The following is a 20,264-nucleotide window of genomic DNA, read 5'->3' as shown; positions in this document are numbered from 1 at the left end:
ACCAAATTGTGTAAAAGAGGCAAAATTCACACAAGTTTGACTCAATGCTTCTCAGTCAAGCCAGTCCAATTAAGACTCTCTGATCTGTGCAGCTTATATACTGCACAGTACAGTTTACATGTGCTCCTAGTCTCCCACCTCTCCCATCCCCACTTTAATGTAGAATTGCCTGTCCTTTCCTAAATTGTACACTTGGTATGATGACATCAGCCTGAACTGAGAGTCCCTTCAGGAACCAATTTTATAAAATGAGCCATCTTGTTCATTATGAGAACAATGTAGATATGTCTGTTCATTACAGACTTTATTGAGATCTATATTGGATACCACCAAATGCTTCCCTAAACAACCGATTTGCTACAATCTTGTAGACTCTGTGAATCATAACCTTATTTCCCTCCAAAATGGCAGCTAGAAAGTTAATACATGGCTCACCTTAGCAAGCACATAAGGCCTTATGGTAAAATTTATATGCTAGTTTATTCCTCTCTCCATTTATATCACTGCTCGATTCCTCTTTCTTCTCTACTAGTTAACACTTCCCCCTGTAGTGTCCTATATATTGAAAGCTACCTTAGGTCTTTTTGAGAATTGGCAAGATAGAAACAGCAGCAATGTGACTTAATAAAAACCCTAGATGACATGTTGGAATATCCATGTTCTAGCCCCAGTTGGGTCATTTACTAGCTCTCTGCCTTTGGCCCTTGGTTCAGTTACCTGAACTTTCTATGCCTCAGTTCCTTCATTTATATAATACACACCTGCCTGCACAATTCAAACAGTTACAATGGCCAAATGAGAAAACGCAATGTGCAAATACTCTAAAGACAAATTATCACAGAACATTTATTAAAATTCTGGTAATTAAAATGAATGCAATTTTTTAAAAATTCATGAAAACATGGCTGAGGAAAGAAGTGAGGCCCCAGACTGCCCAGACTTTTACCTGGAGGTGACCTGAGTGATGTCAGAAGGATGTAATATCCTACAGGTGGTGATGGTAAACGTTGAGTTCGTGCATGACAGACACTTTCCTGGGTTTGAGGTTGCAGCTTAAGTAGAGATTGTCAGGGAATAAAATACAAAATTGAAAGACTAGGTTGGTAATTAAAAGCATTCATCATTATTTGTTAATAATACAGCATTTATCAAGTGCCCTTTGTACTAAAGATCCCCAAATCTAGAAGTAAAACATACATAAAGATTGTGCTACTTCAGACAAGGATTGGACTGGAATAGGGGATGGAAAATGATATTGGTGAAGAATGAGCTTCTTGGATCAAGTGGACACATGTGACTAACTTGGCATCTCCTCTCTGGAGGGGGGATGAGAGGGCAGAGGGGGCCAGAAGCTACCCAAACAGACACGAGTAGAGAGAGTGGAGGGAAGAACTGTGCTGTCTCATTGGAGGGAGAGCAAGTAGGAGTGTATGGCAAGGTGTATGTAAATTTTTTTATGAGAGACTGACCTGATTTGCAAACTTTCACTTAAAGCACAATAGAAATTAAAAAACAAGAAAAAAAGATTGTGCTAATACCAACTTGTTAGTATATACCTCAATTCTTCAATACTTTAAAGCTGTAAATCGAAAGGCATAACTATATCTTAGAAATGAGAGATAAACACACTCTGAAAAAACACATTAAAAACAAAAAGTCAAGATCTAGCTATTCAATATATCTAGCCAGCCTATCTAATCCAGTGGTTTTCAAAGTGTGGTCTGCTGGCCCCTTGGGAAGCTACAAGGTCAATACGACTTTTATAACGATGATAAGACACTATTCTCCTTTTCGACTATTGCCATTTGTACTGATGGTGCATAAAACTACTGGTGTCTTAGCACAAATCAAGGCAATGGTACCAAATTGTCCAAGTATTCTTCACAGTAAAAAAGAAAACCAAAGTCAGGTTCACGTAAGAATGACCTACATCTAGCAGTAAAAATTATTAATTTATTAAATCTTGACCCTAGAATCTTTTTAATATTCTGTGTGATGAAATGGGAAGTATGTATTACACACTTCCACTACAAACTGAGATACATTGGTTATGCAGAGGAAAGGCACTTGTGCAATTGTATGACTTGAAATTTTTTCATGCAACACTGTTTCTACTTGAAAGAACTAACAATGAGTATTCAGACTTGGGTATCTGGTAGACATTAACATGAGCTTGTTCCTATTAAAAAAAAACAAAAAACCAGGTGATATTACTTGCTGCCAATAACTTTTGAGTTTTCAAGTGAAAATTATAATTTTGAAAAACCTGTGTCAACCACTGACAGCTTGAAAGCTTCCCAGTACTTAAAGGCTTTTCTGATGAGAAAGGTGGTGACATCGATGAATATGGTTTTAATACATTATATAATGAAATATGTCAATGTTTGGGAGATCTGCATAACCAATATTTTCCAAATGATCAGTGCATTATGTCACAAAACCATGCAAGGATAAAAGGTATATTCGAAATATAAGGTAGACCAATGGATTTTAATGTAGCAGGGTACGAAAAGTTCACTGATAGAGGTTCAGATTCCATACTGCAATAAAACTTCAAGAAAATACTACTTAACAAGTTTTGTAGTAGTATCAAAGAATATCTGCATGTACCTGAAAAGGCTATTAATCTTTCCTTTTCCAACTATATATCTGTATAAGGCTTCATTTTCTTCATATACTTCAACCAAAACATATTGCAATAGATTGAATGTAGAAGCTGATATGAAATTCCAGCTATCTTAATAAAAAGCCATAAATTAAAGAAGCTTGTAAAAATGTAAAATACTATCACTGTTTTTTTTTTAAAAAAAGTCATTTTTCAAAGAAACATGTTGTGTTATATAATTATTATGTTTAAATGAGTTAATATTTTAAAAATTTCTCAATTTTGGTTTCTGCTATGGCAAATATCAGTGGATATAACTCTCAAAAGAGACACTCTGGAATCCGCAATGACTTTGAAGAATGTAAAGAGATCAGAGACCAGAAGGTGTGAGAATCACTGACTGAATCTATTCCTCTGCTCACTCTATTTACGTAGGGCTTACTAAGGCAAAGTGGAGACAACTGGAAAGGCCAATAATTGCTAATGCGATAGACTTTCATTATCTTACATATCTAAGACAAAGTACACTCCAGTGAGACTTGAGCAGAGATAGCCAGCTGACCATACAGTAAGTCAGAATGCAAAGACTACTAGTTAGTAGGCTACATTCAACCAAGCATTTTGCTCACCTGTAACCAGCCCACCTGCTGAAGTAATGGGCGGGAGGAAGATCCCTGTTACTGACTTGGATATTGAAGGTTCCTGTTCCACTTGAAAAGGTTGCTGAACTTGAAAAGTGATACCCTCTTCTTCATCCTCCTCCAAATCTGTGAGGTGATAGATGGCATCCTTGGGAAACTGGGTAAAGCCTTTAGTGATGACACCTGGTCGTGGATCAAGAATGGTTCCCAAGTTTGGTTGAGCAAGCTGCTGCCAATGGTGTAAAGTTTGTGATCCTGGGTATGCAAGACAAAAAACAAAACAAAAGGCATGTCTCTAAGTTCTCACAAATCTTAAAATTGAAAACAGAAGCTAAAATTACATGTGCAATAGTAATAATGATAGTAATTACTTTGTCTTAATATTTTGGTAAAATTTGCAAATTAAAGTGCTCTGTGGAAGACTGACAAGATTACTGAAAGTATGAATAATAATCTATTTCAAAGCATTAAAAAGGGCAGGTAAAGCAACACAAAGAGTATAATCAATGTCATTGAATTGTACATGTAGAAACTGTTGAATTAGCAACTGTTTTGCTGTGTATATTTTCACCACACACACACACACACACACACACACACACACACAAAAGCAGGTGATTAAAAAAGCCCCAAAAAAAAAAAAAAAAAAAGGCAGTCTAATTAGGAAGCAGAATGCTGAGGCAATGATGAGAAGGAAGATCTGCACCTCAGAATTGGGATGGTGTTTTCCCTGGTCACAAAAAATCAAGACTCCCCTGGCCTGGAACTATGCCTCTGAACTTTGAAATCAAAAGCCAGGCTCCTAGGGTGGAAAACATCTTGAATTTTAGTGGTATGCTTATATGTGCCCCCCTACCCTATCATGACTCTCCTTTCCCCAGGCTCCCAGGGAAAGTAGGAAAATGAGGAGGTGATAAAAGAGGGATATATTCTCTTGGTTCCAGTCTGTGAACCCTGATGAAGGATCACCCTGAGCATGTGTACCAGATGCAACGTCTTCATACACTCTGTTACTACATTCATTTCATCCTAAAAATGTCAACTCTGACAAAAACCTGCACTGGTCATTAGCAAATAAAACTAAGTCATAGATTCTTTTGGTTTTAGACTCCTTATAGGTTACTTAAGAAGCCCTGGTGGCACCATGGGTAAGAACTTGGCTGCTAACCAAAAGGTTGCCCATTTGAACCCATCAGCTGCTCTTTGGGAGATAGGTGTAGCAGTCTGCTTCCGTGAAGATTTCAGCCTTAGAAACTCTATGGAGTTCTACTCTGTCCTACAGGGTTTCTGAGTAGGAATCGGCTTGCTTGTAGCAGATTATAGGTTACTTACTCAAAGTTTTGTCTAATGTAGAACTCTTACAATAATAGCAGAGAATCATTTGAAGACTGTTGATACTCCATAAAACAAAGATATTTATTTTGAATTTCAGTTCGGTCTTAGGAACTTGCAAAGAGTGTTAACTAATAGAATGGAAAAAAGAAATATACAGGTATATACCACTAAGCAAATTACATTTTTTTGGGCAACAAATTGCTTTTTCAAAAAAGTGGGCAGAGATGAAGGATTATATCTAGATCATTTTTATCTATCACATTCCATTTATCTTACCATGGAAATGGATGTTAGTGATATTCCTTAGCAAAGAACAACGAAAGTTTACTTCTCTTTTCTCACATTTATATAAATAACATCAGTAGAAAAGAACTAACAGCTGATGACAGACAGAAAGCAGATCTCTTTATTCATTAATTTTCCACGACGTACTTATAGTGCACTGTCACCAAAACAGCAGAGATCTAGGTATACTAAAAATCTCCTCTTGCATATTGCTCTTATAATTACAACACAATCCTTAATTCCAGAGGAAAGAAAGTCCAACAAGTCACATGGCTTGGGAAGGGCTCTAATTAATTTCTTACCTTCAAGGGGCTTGACAATTTGTAATTTTTCTGGCATAAAACTGCGAAGGCAACTGGCACTGCTGAGGTCTGTTATTTCTGACTGGTCGGTGCAGAGAGTAGCAATGCTCTCTGTGGGGGTGCCACCGTCACTAACACCTTCTTTTTGGTCAGCCAGAACCTGGATCTTTCGCTCCCATTCTTGAGCAAAGAACTGCTTCTCACTTAAGTAGTTCTGTCGACGCAGGCTAAGGCGATGCAGTGCTACAGCCAAATCACTATCTTCAGAGGGTCCTGGCTGACCCATCTCCTGAGTGTTCCTACAGGGAAACCACACCACTGATTAGATCTGTAAGGGTTATAAGCACAACCTGGATTTCTCACTTCCACAATGGGGAATGTTCAAGAGACTGACCGTAAGAATGCACTCTTTCTTACATGTGTGGCATACAGAAATAGTACCAACAAACCAGTGGCATCACTAGGGTTGGTGTCACCCAGTGCAGTAGCTCATGGTATTACCTTCTACACCCCTCCATGCTAATTACCACAATATTGTAGCTAAAATACCAGAAAGCAAAATCAGCAACTACAAAAATACTGGCAGCAATTAAAACAATAGCACGTGTTTGTAACACATGCAGACAAAACCATGCGATTCAAAGCATCCCTGTAACTGGATAATAATAACAGCCCTGATCAAAGCACATCAGAGGGTTCAAAAAGTAAATCCGTGTGGAGTTTTAGCCTTGTAGGTATACTGATACACATAAGCTGGGCTTATGAAAAAAAAATTTTGTTGTTATAACTAATTATAGGGATATTTTAATAAAAAATACTTAATTTCTGCTGAAACACTGTACAAAAATTTTATAGACATTTTAGTGTCACTCCCTCTGACAGGGTCACCTGGTACAGTCTGCACCCACCCCCCACATCCTCCCTAGTGACATCACTGCAACAAACCATCAACAATGCTATATATGTTTTACAGATCATTTCAAACGACTTCAGATAGGCCAAAATATTCTGTATTATGTTGTGTTTACTAACTTGTCTACCTCATTTAGTTTATGAAACTACACACATGACCAACCATAAATTTAGTTGATGAAGTCAAAAGAAGTAAAAATTAACATTTCACTGAATCTATAATACCACTGATGATAAGAGGTACCATTATTTTACGTACTGCTGAGAAGGAAAAATGCTACCCGTTAAATTATGACATGTCATTCACTGTGAAGCAATTTAAAAAATATTCAGTGTAAAAATACTCACTTTGGCCATAGAATCCTCTGCAAATACTACAGAACATTTAAAAGAAAACTGCAAGACTTGTCTAATATCGCATTTTCATAGTTTTGAGATATACATTTTTTCACTTTTCAAAAGTTTTGAAATTGAGAGTTATCTTAACAACTGACATCGAAAGAAAGAGTAGCAAGCCAAGGTGTAGTTACTAATGGCTACTAGGTGTGAATTTGCGTACATCTGTTTGTTAGAACTTCTCCTAAGCTAATTGTGTAATATGAGGCAGCAGTCACGTACAAAGTTACTGTGGGTACAGAACACTGCCCAAAACAAACACGCAATACAATTAAAAGCCTAGTGTGAGAGATTTCTGCATTAGGAAGGATTTCCCTCAGGTACCAAATATCTATCTTTCAAAAGCTTTCAACTGACCTTCCAATAAAGCTGATCTAACTTCTAGTTACATGTAATTCAATGAACTGAATTAATGAAAAGAAAAAAAAGCCTTAAATTTAAACAAATAAGAGATTAAAAGAAATCCTGGTTTTCCTCAACAGGTATTCAAATTATATTGTTTATCCTAAAGGCAGTGTTATGGATTGAACTGTGTCTCCCCAAAATGTGTGTCAACTGGGCCAGGCCATGATTCCCAGTATTGTGTGCTCTACCATTTTGTGATCTGATGTAATTTTCCTATGTGTTGTACATCCTAATCTCTGCCTGTGCTTAATGAGGCAAGATTAGGTTATGTTAAAGAGGATTAGGGTGGGATAAAACACCCTCACTCAGGTCACAGTCCTGAAGGATGTCAGGGGGTTTCTCTGGGGTGTGGCCTACATCACCTTTTATCTTACAAGAGATAAAAGGAGAGAGAAGCAAGCAAAGAGATGGGACCTCCTACCACCAAGAAAGTAGAGCTGGAAACACAGCAAGTTCTTTGGATCCAGTGTTCCTGCACTGAGAAATTCCTCGCCCAGGAGAAGACTGACCGCAAGAACCTTCCCTCAGAGTCCACAAAGAGAGAAAGCCTTCCCCTGGAGCTGGCACTCTGAATTTGGACTTCTAGCCTCCTAGACTGTGAAGGAATAAATTTCTATTTCTTAAAGCCATCCGCTTGTCGTATTTCTGTTATAGCAGCACTAGATAACTAAGACAGGCAGCAAAAAGGTTCAGTCTACAAGTAAAAGCTATGAAAAAGTATCACCCGATGCTAAGCGTAACTGCAATGACCAAACAGATTCAGGCAAATTTGTCTTTGAATATGAAGATGACTTAGACTCAAACTTTGCAACGCTGAAGAAGAAAGTGGTAAAGAATTGTATAGATAAATGCAAATTCCACTATAAATACATTTAATTAAACATAGCCTCTTCATTCCAAAACTATGATGAAAAGATCTATCTTAAAAATAATGAGATAGGGCATCAATACCAAATGAAAATTTGCAATTCTAGAATCCTCTTGGGCTCGTACAGATGAACACTGCAATTTGAATACGTGTGAATCTGGCTATGTCAACTTTACAAGAAATGCAGAATCACTGCCATGATCTATGTTTCTTACCCAGGCACCTGCTCTGAGATGCTGCTCTGGTTCAGAATTGTTTTGTCCTCTGTTTGCTGTAAACCTGACTCAAAAGGTTTTGCCGTCATGATGACACTTGAACGGTTGGAGCCTGGGATGGGTAGCAGAGCTGGGAATGGGGCAGAGCGGCCCCGTGTGTCTTTGGCGACCTTGACGGTATCAAATACCCGTTTCTGTTGGGCTCTGTCAAAAAGGAAGTGTTCATTACTGACACAGTGCTTTAGAAAGAGACACATATGTACAGTTTGTTAAAAATAAAGCCAACCTGAATAGTATCTGAAGTTTAGTGCAGATTAGGAGAAACCATTAGGAGATAAATTTTAGCATAAGAGAAGTCTCTCACAAGTGAATTTTTTTTTACTATGATTGAGGAAAAAAAAACAACAGAATAATAACACATTTATTTACTCCCACTAAACCTTACCACCCTGGATTGTAGCTTCTTTTTATTTCTATTCCAATGCTTGGGTAACAACCCATGTGATCGGTACTTACTTTTGTTTAAAGAGAGAAGATTCCTCATCCAAACTCAGCTTTTTACGCATGGTCCCCTCAATCTCAGCTGCCAAAGATTCCTAAGTAAAAAAAAAAGAGTTTGAGATTACTAAAGGGATTATATAAGAATCTTGTTGAAGCCAAGGAATTACCCTTAAATAAATTAACAGTGTCTACAATCTCATACTTTTGGTGTTTTAATAAAACACAAGAAAATAGGCTCAAGATAAAAATCCAGACATTCTGGAAAATTAATTTTTAAACAAGAACCAACTATCTTTTCATGATGTATTTTTACAGGAAAACAGTGAAAAAACAATATGATAAATAGAAAATATTACATATAAAGACATATAAAAATAAAAGGTCTGAAAGTAAACCAAGATGTTAAGTAATTCTCTGGAGGATAGAATTTAACGCTATTTAACTTTTTTTTTTTTTGCTTCTCTGTAATTTCTAACTTTTCTATGATAAACATGTAGCTTTTATAATAAAATAAAGCAAACTTTCCCTTTCCCTGGTCAGGGATGAGGATTCAACTAGCAGGGGTGGCATGCTTATGATTCTTTATATATATATATACATATGGAAAGATATAGATGTGTACGGTATGCGTAACCATTTCCTAGCTCTATCTGTTGAGAGGGTCTAGCAGCAATGATACTCCAGTGGCAGTAAGCGCACTTAGCAGACATATCTTGGATTCTAAATACCATTCCTCATTAAAAGGAACCAGAGATCCCTGGGGAAGTGGCTGATTCAGGGCTTGGGACAGGGAAAGTACAAGATGACCTTAGATATCTTTTGCCAGAAAGAAAATACTTAAAGAATGATGTTGGTGTTAGGTGCCGCTGAGTCTGTTGCAACCCATGGCGACCCTATGTACAATAGAACGAAACACTGTCCAGCCCTGCACCATCCTCACAATCATTGCTATGTCTGAGCTCAAAAAAACAATGGGGACATGTCAAAGAACTTGAGAACAGCTTGAAGGAACCTCCTGCTGGGCAATCTAGGATAATTTGAGTACAGAATAAACAATTACAAGGGGTTATATGAATTTGAATATCTGAATAAAATAGGAATCTACCTTACAGTGGAAAAAACTGGCAGACAATACCTTAATAAAGTGACCAAAGTTTATATCACCAGTTATGGGATAGACATTGTGCACCCCCAATATGCCACAGAACATGGCATTACTTCTGTGGTATTTCTGCCAAAAATACATTACTCGAATCCAATCGTGAGGAAACATCAGACATAACAAACATACCCTAATCTTTATTAATGTGACCTAATCCTGCCTCATTAATATCACAGACAACTCACTCCCAAATGAGACCAAAACCACAGGCATAGTGGCTAGGATTTGCTACACATTACAAAATGGAGTATAATCAGATCACAAAACGGAGGATAATCACACAATACGGGGAATCATGCCCCAGCCAAGTTGACACATATTCTGGGGGACACAGTCCAATCCATGACATTCTACCCTTTGGCCCCCCAAATTCATGTCTTTGACACAGGTAAAACACATTCACCCCATCGTATCATCTCAAAAGTCTTGAATTGATTCCAAGTCCAAAATTTCATCTTCTGCAAAATTCCTCTTCATCTATGAACCTGTGAAATCTAGAATACAAGTTATCTGGTTCCAAAGTACAATCGTAGAACAGGCACAAGGTAGACATTTCCATTAAAAATGGAAAGATGGGATAACAGGCACCACGCAACTCCAAAGCCGAGCAGAGCTAGATCATCTGAGCAAGAACCCCATCCTCAAGACTCTGGACACTGTCCATGCTCTCTGAATTCTGGATGGAGACACCTTAGCCCTGGGCTTCAACTTCGCCTTCCAGGCCCACTGGAATGGCAACTCTGTTCCCTTGGCTTTGGGCGGCCCCATTCTCCCAGTCCATCTGAGCGGCAGCCCCACCTTCTCAGCTTTGGGCAGCAGATTTGGCCCCATTCCCCTGCCACTTGTGAATGGCAGCCCCAGATTCCAGAACCAAGTTGGTGAAGGTCTGACACTTTGAAACCTAGTGGGCTGTGGGCCCACCCTGTGGAACTCCAGAGGCCAGGGCAGCACCCTTTGAGACCCCAGATATCATAGCCCTACCCTTTGAGACCCCAGATATCATAGCCCTACCCTTTGAGACCGAGGCAGCTCTGCTTCCTGTGCTCCCTGTATCTTCAGCTTCTGATTCCTTGGCCTCTCGGTCCCTTGGCCACTTGGGCCTCTTGGACCAGCCTGGCCTCTGCCCTGCTTGGGCAAGTGTTACAAATCTCCTCAGTTCAACCGATAAGTGCCTGGAGGCTCCACCAGTAAGCCTCTGCCCAAAGGCACTCAGCTCTCTTGCTCTGTGGGTCAGCTCCCGCTCTGTCTCGCACTGGTCTCCTGGTTCTGCTGCTGCCATTTCTCTGCTACTTCTCACCATCTGTGCCATCTCTGGTGTTACAGCTCTCCTCACTTCCTTCTGAGCCCTGACCAGGATTGTTTTTGATGTCCATAATTCCACCAACAGTGTCTTCAAGGCAGTCTAGGCTTTTACTGTTACACACTTTCAAATTCTTTTAGCTCTACCATTACTCAACTCCAAAACTGTTCCGACATTGTAGGTATCTGTTAGAGCAGTACCCCACTCCAGTTACCAAATTTGGTCTTAGTTATCTAGTGCTGCTGTAACAGAAATATCATAGGTGGATGGCTTTAACAAATATAAGTTTATTCTCTCAACTTTAGGAGGTTAGCAGTCCAAAGTCAAGGCACCAACTCCAGGGGAAGGCTTTCTCTCTCTCCTGGCTCTGGGGGAAGGTCTTTGCCATCAATCTTCCCCTGGGTCCAGGAGTTTCTCAGTGCAGGGACCCTGGGTCCAAAGCACATGCTTTGCTACCAGCTCTTCTTTTTTGATGGTAGGAGGGCCCCCTCTCTCTGCTTACTTCTCTGCTTTTATCTCTTGTAGGGCGGTGAAGGGTTGCGATTCAAGGTACATCCTACCCTAATCCTACCTCATTAACATAACAAACATAACATAATCCTCATTAACATGACCTAACCCTGCCTCAACAATATAACGGACAGCTCACTCCCAAATGGGACCATAACCACAGGTATAAGGTTAGGATTTATAACACATCACAAAATGGAGGATAATCAGATCACAAAATGGAGGACAATCACATAATACCAAGCGAAGCTGACATATATTTTGGGGGACACAACTCAATCCATGATAAAGACATTATTGGGACAACTGGTAAATCTGTGTAGGTTCTGAGCATTTATCAATTTTATCAATGTCAATTTCCTGATTTTGATGGTTGTAGTGTGGTTAAATAGGAAAGTGTCCTTGAGGGTACCCTTGTTTTTAGCAAATACACACTGAAGTATTAAAGGGCAATGGAGTATATCTGCAATCTGCCCTTGAACGGTTTAGGAAAAAGAGAAAGAGACTGAAAGGGAGAGAGAGAATGTTATGGCAAATGTGGTAAAATGTTAAAAACTGGAGAATCTAGGTGAAGAATATATGACAGTTCTTTGTATTATTCTTGAAACTTTATTCTAAGTTTAAAATTACTTCAAAATAAAAGTTAAGCAAACAAGCAAAATTCATGCCCCGTATCCTTAAGAAAAATCAACTACAATTTATACTTTTGGTCTTTTAAAATATCTCATAGGATTGTACTTAAGTATTTAAGAATCAGATTGTTAAAATAATCCTCTGAACCAATAGGACAATTCTGCATGAATGCAGACATTTCATTACTTTTGTTCATTAAAAAAAATACTGTTGAGATTGGCCCATAAAATAAATAATAACATCCATTGAGTACTGTGTTCCTCAAAATAATCATCTCGATAAAGCCAAATGGTTATCAGACCAAAGATAAGAAGGCTAGGGAAAACAGGGAAGCTAGATTAATGGAAATAGAACAACTAAAATGGAAATAACAAGAATGCTGATACACTGTAAAGAATGTAACCAATGTCACTGAATGATATGTGTGTATATATATATACATATATACATATATAAAGAAAAAAATAACAAAAACAAACTTGTTGCTTTCGAGTCAATTCTGACTCATAGCAATCCTATAGGACAGAGTAGAACTCCCGCATAGGGTTTCCAAGGAGTGCCTAGTGGATTCAAACTGCTGACCTTTTTGTTAGCAGCCATAGCTCTTAACCGCTACGCCACCAGGGTTTCTGAACAATATGTATAGAAATTGTTAAGTGAGAACATGACTTCCCATGTAAACTTTCACCAAAAACACAATAAAATATTAAAAATTAATAATACTGTTGATCAATGGATTAAAAACACACGATCCCTGCCCTCACGGGCTTATCTTACTAAAAAAGGTTTTAGATGTTCAGAGCACTGTTTGAATAAGTGGCATGTGGTGGGCCTCATGTAAAGGCGACCCAAGTTTAAGCAGCTCTATGATAACAGAAATTGAAACCTGATTTCCTTAGAGTTCATTCATCTCATATATTACAACAAAATTGGAAGGTCATCTATTAGAAAGAAGGCTACAGTAAAACGGGTATTAAGGAAGATAAAGGTATACAAATTAAGGCCTAAATCAATAATAATAAATTTCAGAAACAAGGAAAAACCATGTTATCACTTCTCCAGATACTTTTCACCATCATAAACCATATCATTCTCAGGACAATCTAATCTTATGCAAGTTTCCTTAAACACACAGTATCTTCTTCAGTTCTTTACCCCAGAAAAATCTCCATATGACTGGGAGAAATAGAGATGAGCAGCAGGGCCAGATCTGCTACGGAGTTCCTTTATTTCTTCTTGGGATTCATGTAGCATTCCCAGACATTCTATATTCCTATCTTGTAATTCATGCAGCTGAAAGAAAAGAATGATTAGTGTACTTTACTATCTTCTCAAAACAACAACGGGGAGAAAATCTCATTTATATTAAGTACTAATTTTATCCAGAGGACTAACAAAATTTAAGAACATCATTTCAATACACAGGCTTTGAAACAAATTAAGCAAGGACAGTATATATCCAAGGTACCAGAATTAGGAATTTCTTAAACAAAACTCTACATAAATGTGATTTCCCAAATATCTGAAACGTAGCAGAGACAACCAGAACTGCCCATTCAGTGTTTAATTCTTTACATCCTAAATAAATGATAGAGGACATACAATAGCTATGATCAAGTTCCCCACCAAACCCACTGGCGCCAAGTCGATTTTGACTCATAGTGACCCTATAGGACAAAGTAGAGCTGCCTCATAGGGTTTCCAAGGCTGTTAATCTTTACAGAAGCAGACTGCCACATCTTTCTCCTGCAGAGCAGTTGGTGGGTCTGAACGGCCGACCTAACAGCAGCTGGGAGCTTAATCGCTCCGCTACCAGGGCTCCTATGATCAAGTTAGTGTTAACATAACGTTAACTTTTCAAAACATCACTCTCAAGTGCATAAATGACACGATCAAGAGTCTAAAGTATTACGTATGATGTCTGAGCAGCCGATTATCCTAAGCAAGTAGTTGGTTTTTTTTCCCCTTGTTTCAGAATCTTCTTTACAGATAGAAACACAAGTATGGAAAAGAATACTTCATTTCCACAGTACATTTTAACTTCAAAAATGTTTATGTGTACAGTTACATTTAAGTAAATATGTATCATACCCAATAAAACACAATGTTTCAGTATAAAGTTTAGAATAGTACTTCTTAAAGTGTGGTATGCAGACCAGCTAATCAAAATCTCCAGCACTGGGATACTTATTAAAAATGCAGATTGTAGGCCCTTACTGTAGACCTACTGAATTAGAAACTCTTGGGGATAGTACCTGGGAATCTCCACGTAAAGCTCACTCTCCCAAGTGATTCTTAGCATGCAAAAGAACCAGTACCTTAAAAGTTATATACAACACATACCTTATCTTAAAAGTTATATCTAACATAGTCTTTTGCAAGTATGTCAGGAAAATTAGCAATAATCTCTTACTTTCTATCTACATAAGGAACACCAGTCATTCCTCTCCCTCCCTTACTATATAAGGTAAAGGAAGATGTCATTACCTCCATTGTTAGTTGTCTTTGAGCATCCTTTGAAGCTTGTAGGTGAAGTCTTAGTTCTTCCTTCTCAATCACATGCTAACAACATATTAAAAGAGACAAATGAAGCTTTCCCATAAACATAGCTTTTCTCTCTCTCTCTAAGATATCTTAAGAGTTTCTCTCTATAGTCTAGAGGTCTATAAAAAGCTTTTAAAAACCTGAATAAGAGCAACAAAATGGGCAGAATACAAAATCCATCAAGATATCCAAGGGACAATGAGCGAGTCAATAATTCATAGTATAACTTTCTGAGGCAAACTGAATTCCATTTTACAGCCAGAAATAGTAACTTCAAAGTAGCTATCTGCAATATTTCATGACAGAGGGAAGATTAAAACAGAAATAGTCTAAAGCACTTTAAAAGAGCAAGGACCATGTTTATTTTGCTTAATGTACCTGGCACCTAGCAGTGTGTGCAATACTAGGTAAGTGCTTAATAAACATCTGCTGAATGAAAAAATAAACCTACTTCTTTAAGTTTGTGCTGAAGGTCTACAACCTGAGACAGGAGTGAGGAGATCTCTTCTTGGTATCGAATCAGTTCATCACTCTTCCCTGACAATTCTTCAGTCATTCTGGACATCTGAGCATTTGTTTCACCTTGGAATGTAAGGCAGGGGTCAGCAAACTATGGTCCATGGGCCAAGTCCCGTTTTATCACAAATAGTATATTATCACAAATAGATTTCAATATAAATTTTAAAAACAAATCCAGAGAAACCAATGGAGAAACAGGCTAAAGCTAGGAATTGAATAGGAGGCAATAAAGCTAAAAAGATGACTTGTAAAACGCAGGCATGCTAAAGGTAAGTCAGGAAATTTGCTCCAACCTTTTTCTTTGCAAAGGACAAGATAGCTGAAAGGAGAGGTAGGTGAATTATACATCTTTGCAAGTGCTAAGAAGCAATCTCATTTATGTTTTTGAGAACTCTTCAGGGACATAAATAAAATCCAACAAGCAATGAAAATTAAGCCTAATAAATATATCAAAGGGAACATTTCTAGAACGGACGTTATAATCTGTAACAGAATGTGATAAAACTATAGAAATGCCTCTGTAGGAGGGGGACTTTCTGGGCTACTTGACAAACTTAGTAGGGCCTCTAAAGCAATCCACACAACCTAGTATTTTTGCCTGCATGTGAAACAGAATCTTTAAAATGCCACTGGGAAAATAAACCTTTATTTCATATATAAACTGTGACAATAAATGCAAGCAGAAAAACTACTTCTTAGTACCATATAAAAAATATATATTTTTCAAATTGACAGAAAGCCTTCAACATTTCAAAGCATGGCAGGAAGGAGGCAGGAGACCTAACCTGAACTCTTGGGCAAGTCATCGCTTCTCTGTTTACTAAGGTGAAGGGTGGGTAACAGCAGTGCTAGTGGAGGAGGAGGTTCTATTTAGGTTCCTTCTGGTTCTCCAATATTGTAATTATAAGGTTTCACATTATGAGGACCACATCCCAAATAAAGTGATGTGATGCCATTAGATCTTTTCTTTCAATATGCAAGTTTATAAGAAACTAAACATCCTTCTTCAGTAAGTAGTAGTTAGGAGTTATTCAGATTAACATGACTTCAAGCCACTTAATAACACCCAATGAATGTTAGGTTTTATACTGTTATTTAAGCCCTGGCTCTGCCCACTTATCAATTTTTCACTTTGGCAAATCATGTCCTCCATAGGTCTATTTCCTTATCAACAAAATGGGAGCTTTGTTTCACTCTAACATATTATAATTTTATTTGTAGAAATGCAGGTCTTTATTTAATGATGATGGCAATTTGAAACAAAGGATCTTCTTAAAAACTACATATAGTATTTTATTGAGGATTGTGGGCTCCCACATGATATGCCAAGATTTCCTGCAACCTTTTTTTTTGAATTTTAAATTGTTTCTTGAGATGCTTCTACTGAAACCATCGTTCTGATTTCTGAATTGGGGATATACTACCAAGGAACCACCGAAAGGCTGCAAAACAGAATATGTTAATACTTACGAAGTTCTTTAACACAGTCACTGACAAGCTGTTGTTCCTTCTCTTCATAGGTAATAGTTTCTGTCTTTATGTGACAAGCCTTCAAGAAAAGAATCATTGGAAATATCTTGCAATGATCTCACAGGAATAACTATAAAAACCTTTAATTTTCATATAAAGATTAAAGTTTATCACTTACTAAGGAAAAAACAAAGAAACAAAGAAAAAGCCCATAAAGCTTTATCTACCACAAAATAAAGGTATAGAAAAAGACATAATAAGCACCTCTGCCTCAGTCCTCTCAGGGCCTTTGCACATACCTAATCTTCCCTACCCGCTCCTGCCCCACCCCTACTTCCACTGTCCCATCCATCTTTGCTTGGCTAATCCCTACCCTCAGCTAAAACATCACTTAAGCAAGTCTTCCCTGATCTCCTCGATTATACAATCTCACAGAGACCTATAATTTTCTGCCATAGTTCTTATCACAGTTGTAATTACTTATTGTGTAAGCTCTACAAGATATATTCTATACAGTCCCTTTCTCCATTTCTTCCCTCAACCTGCTATCACCTAGCCACTTTTCAGTAAAATCTCCGTAACGATGGAAGGCAAACACCTGTGCCTTGTCTTCCAACCCCTAATTGGAATGTCAATGGCAAATCCTTAGCATGTTCTAAGTATGCCATGTTTCACCTCAATGCCACCTGGACCCAAACCTTATATATCCTTTAAAGTAAAGGAAAACTGGAATTAGATTAAATGTACCTTAGATCGAAGAGCCATATTCTCCTCTTCCAGTTCCTTGAGTTTTTCCTGCAGCATGTCCAACTGCAGCAGGCCTTGAGATAAGCTAAAGGACTCATTGAACCGAAGAGGTGTAGAACAGCTGGAATCAGTTTCACTCTCTTCAGAAGCAATGGAGACAATTCGAAGTAACTCATCTTTCTTGGATAGCTCATGCTGCAGCTGATTAACCTGTACATAAAAGGGCTTGATTTACAAGGTGCTCTTTATTTTGCATTATTTACATGTAACACAGCTCCTAAATCATGAAAGAACCGTTTCTCACCATAGAACAAAATCAGCTCCTAGATTTTGCTGACTAAAGTAACAAGCACTAAAAAGAGAATAACAAACTTCAGACACTTCCTCAGCTACAATTTTAGAACATTAACTCAACAAAATAGTTTTTTTAATACTGAGTAGAGAAGCCAATTTTTGTATTCTACATAATAGGAATATAGAATAAAAATTTCACATAAGATAAATAATATATTTTCAGTTAAAAAAAGAAAACAGAACTGAAGAACCTTCAAAATATTAGAATAGGCCCCTCTTTTAAATTCTCATCCCAATGCTTGTACTCCTAAGCTGTATATAACTGCATATCTTCTTAGGAGTACTGACTTTAGTTATAGGGAATAAATATTTTCAACGTAAAGGCTGAAATGTCATTAACCATGCATTTATAAAATATAAATGAAACCAAGAATAAAAAGTTACACAACATTTGAAGTTTAACCATTCACGTTATTAATAAATCGCTTCTCACTACAAATATTGTTACGAAATAAATATTTTCAAAATTTTCTTTTGATTTTGTTTTTGAATAAGGATACCACAGTTATTATTTGTGCATCTATTTTTTAAATAAATTTAAGAAAAGATCACACAAAAAGTTTATAAAAAGGGGTAAGGATAAAGCATTACAATCTAAGCAAGGTGTCACAACACTGTAGATACCAAATGTGGCTTTTATATTCACTAAGCCCAAGTCACATAAGCACTCCTTTGCACAGTAACATCTCATTTCTCTACTGGTCACTGCAATGGTTGCCAACAAAGTCAGCATGTAGTAGTAGTATTTGCCTGATGTTATCACTTCACAGATACCCAGAAGACTAAGTTTCTCTGTTGCCCGATATCTAATAATTTCATGCTCCAAATACTTGATCAAAGGCTTGTCCCAACTGCTCCTCCAGGGCTTCATTCTGCTCAGATAAGACATGGTTCCGCTTTAAGAGAGCTTGTCCAATTCGAGCTGCTAGCTCCAGATCACGATCCCTCTGTTAAAATACCAAATACACCTTTCCTTTGAGTACAAACAAAATTAAATGGTAGTTTAGAAATTCTATAGTCAATTTTGCTAAACTCAAAACGAATACCCTAGTAAACACCAACACTCATTCAGGTGGTGTTTAATAAACATTGACCAAATAGTTGACCACCATAGTTATAAATGTAAGAGGACATCTCTTTTCTTGATACAGAGATTTATTGATCTTTCTCGTAATCAGGCCACAGCAACCCAATCTTCAATCTTTTAACTCAAGATTTTAGAGAGCTGGCAAATCAACAAAAACAGTTCTTACAAATGAGGACAGGGCCTGGAACACAATAAAAGCCCAATAAAACCCTGTGGAATGCATCTGTCTGTTAAGTATGGTAATGATAAAGAACTAGGTATTTAAGTGAATGACATGGGGATCAGGTAGGTATGTTGAACACGGTTCCATTTAAGGCAAAGATTACATGCATTAATAGCCAGAGGCTGAGGGAAAGTGTAGCAAGAGGCCTATTGCCAACTGGTACAAGATGATGATGTGAATGAAATAAAATAAAGAATAAGAAACTGGAAGTTTTGAGGCTACAGGGTTCTGTCTTAAGCATAGAGATGAAAACAGTCTATGGAAGTTGGTGGTAATGATGCAGGGAAGCCAAGAAACTGGCAAGAGTTACTCTTTCTGGGTAGATGATGACACTTAACAAGGGTTCAAGGAATCCCACCTACACAATGGTGCTGAGGACTGTATTCTGTAGGATGCAAAACTGTCAATATACATCTAACTGCCTTATATATGAGTATGAATTCTGCTTACATTAATCACTATACATAAAATTAAGCTTCTATCCTTTCTTTCCAATGCACTAGAGAACAGGTTGATGGATTATCTCCAAATTTTCAAGGCCCACTTGAGAACTACCTCATTTAAACACAAGCTAAGTGGCATACATGGAAATCATTCGAAGAATTGAAGGGCGGGGGAAAAGGGAACTTCAAGAGAAAGGCAATCTTCCATCAGACCAACCAAAATTAAGGCGCAAGGAGAGGCTTCTATGACTGCCAAATGGAAGAGATATACTATAGATATTAAAAATGCCATGGTGAGTTCAAATAATAGTTCTAAACTGCAAAGTAAAAGGAACAGATGCTCTCAGTGGAGTTGCTTCTTAAACAGGCAACTCTGCTCCGGGGTGAGGAACAGTCAGGTTTTTTTTGGTTCTTTTTTTTAAGATTAATGCTTTTTTTTTTAGGACTAGGACTAGGAGGCAGCTAGTACCATAAACAAAAATAAACACTCTACAACCTCACAACAATAAACTTCAGGAACCATTTTACTTTGGAATGCCAGGTGGTGTACCAGTTGTAACAATCATATACAAAATAACCCTGGGCCCAGACATCATCAATTTTCTTTGGTGTGCAAATTTAATAGATTCCACATGACTAAGTTTTAACCATTCGTACTGGAGAAAGAAAAGATATAACCCTACCTCAGCCAGGAGATGTGTAACCATGTCGATATCATTGTAAGTTTTAGTCATCTGCTCCACCCTGTCTGTGCCTAGAACTAAGATAAGCAAAAAAATAACAAAGTTTTAAGTATTTGTAAGAATC

General features: G+C 37.7%; 1 protein-coding gene across 3 annotated transcripts in view; it reads right to left on the bottom strand.

Moving 5' to 3' along the window:
* TRAK2 (trafficking kinesin protein 2) overlaps positions 1 to 20,264 on the bottom strand; it is a 69,591-nt gene that overhangs the window by 2,792 nt on the left and 46,535 nt on the right. For all 3 annotated transcript variants that reach the window (XM_010602479.3, XM_064286810.1, XM_064286811.1), the window contains exons 4-15: positions 20,141 to 20,217; positions 18,535 to 18,651; positions 17,351 to 17,560; positions 16,604 to 16,682; positions 15,066 to 15,196; positions 14,558 to 14,632; positions 13,226 to 13,363; positions 8,481 to 8,560; positions 7,965 to 8,168; positions 5,169 to 5,467; positions 3,235 to 3,501; positions 947 to 1,052 (exon numbers count right to left, since the gene is read on the bottom strand). In XM_010602479.3, coding sequence (XP_010600781.3) covers positions 947 to 1,052; positions 3,235 to 3,501; positions 5,169 to 5,467; positions 7,965 to 8,168; positions 8,481 to 8,560; positions 13,226 to 13,363; positions 14,558 to 14,632; positions 15,066 to 15,196; positions 16,604 to 16,682; positions 17,351 to 17,560; positions 18,535 to 18,651; positions 20,141 to 20,217 — 1,783 coding nt within the window. The remainder of the gene's footprint in view (positions 1 to 946; positions 1,053 to 3,234; positions 3,502 to 5,168; positions 5,468 to 7,964; positions 8,169 to 8,480; positions 8,561 to 13,225; positions 13,364 to 14,557; positions 14,633 to 15,065; positions 15,197 to 16,603; positions 16,683 to 17,350; positions 17,561 to 18,534; positions 18,652 to 20,140; positions 20,218 to 20,264) is intronic.

The sequence above is a fragment of the Loxodonta africana genome, chromosome 6 (assembly GCF_030014295.1).
Source record: "Loxodonta africana isolate mLoxAfr1 chromosome 6, mLoxAfr1.hap2, whole genome shotgun sequence".
Classification (NCBI taxonomy): Eukaryota; Metazoa; Chordata; class Mammalia; order Proboscidea; family Elephantidae; genus Loxodonta; species Loxodonta africana.
This window is presented reverse-complemented; position numbering and strand designations above follow the sequence as displayed.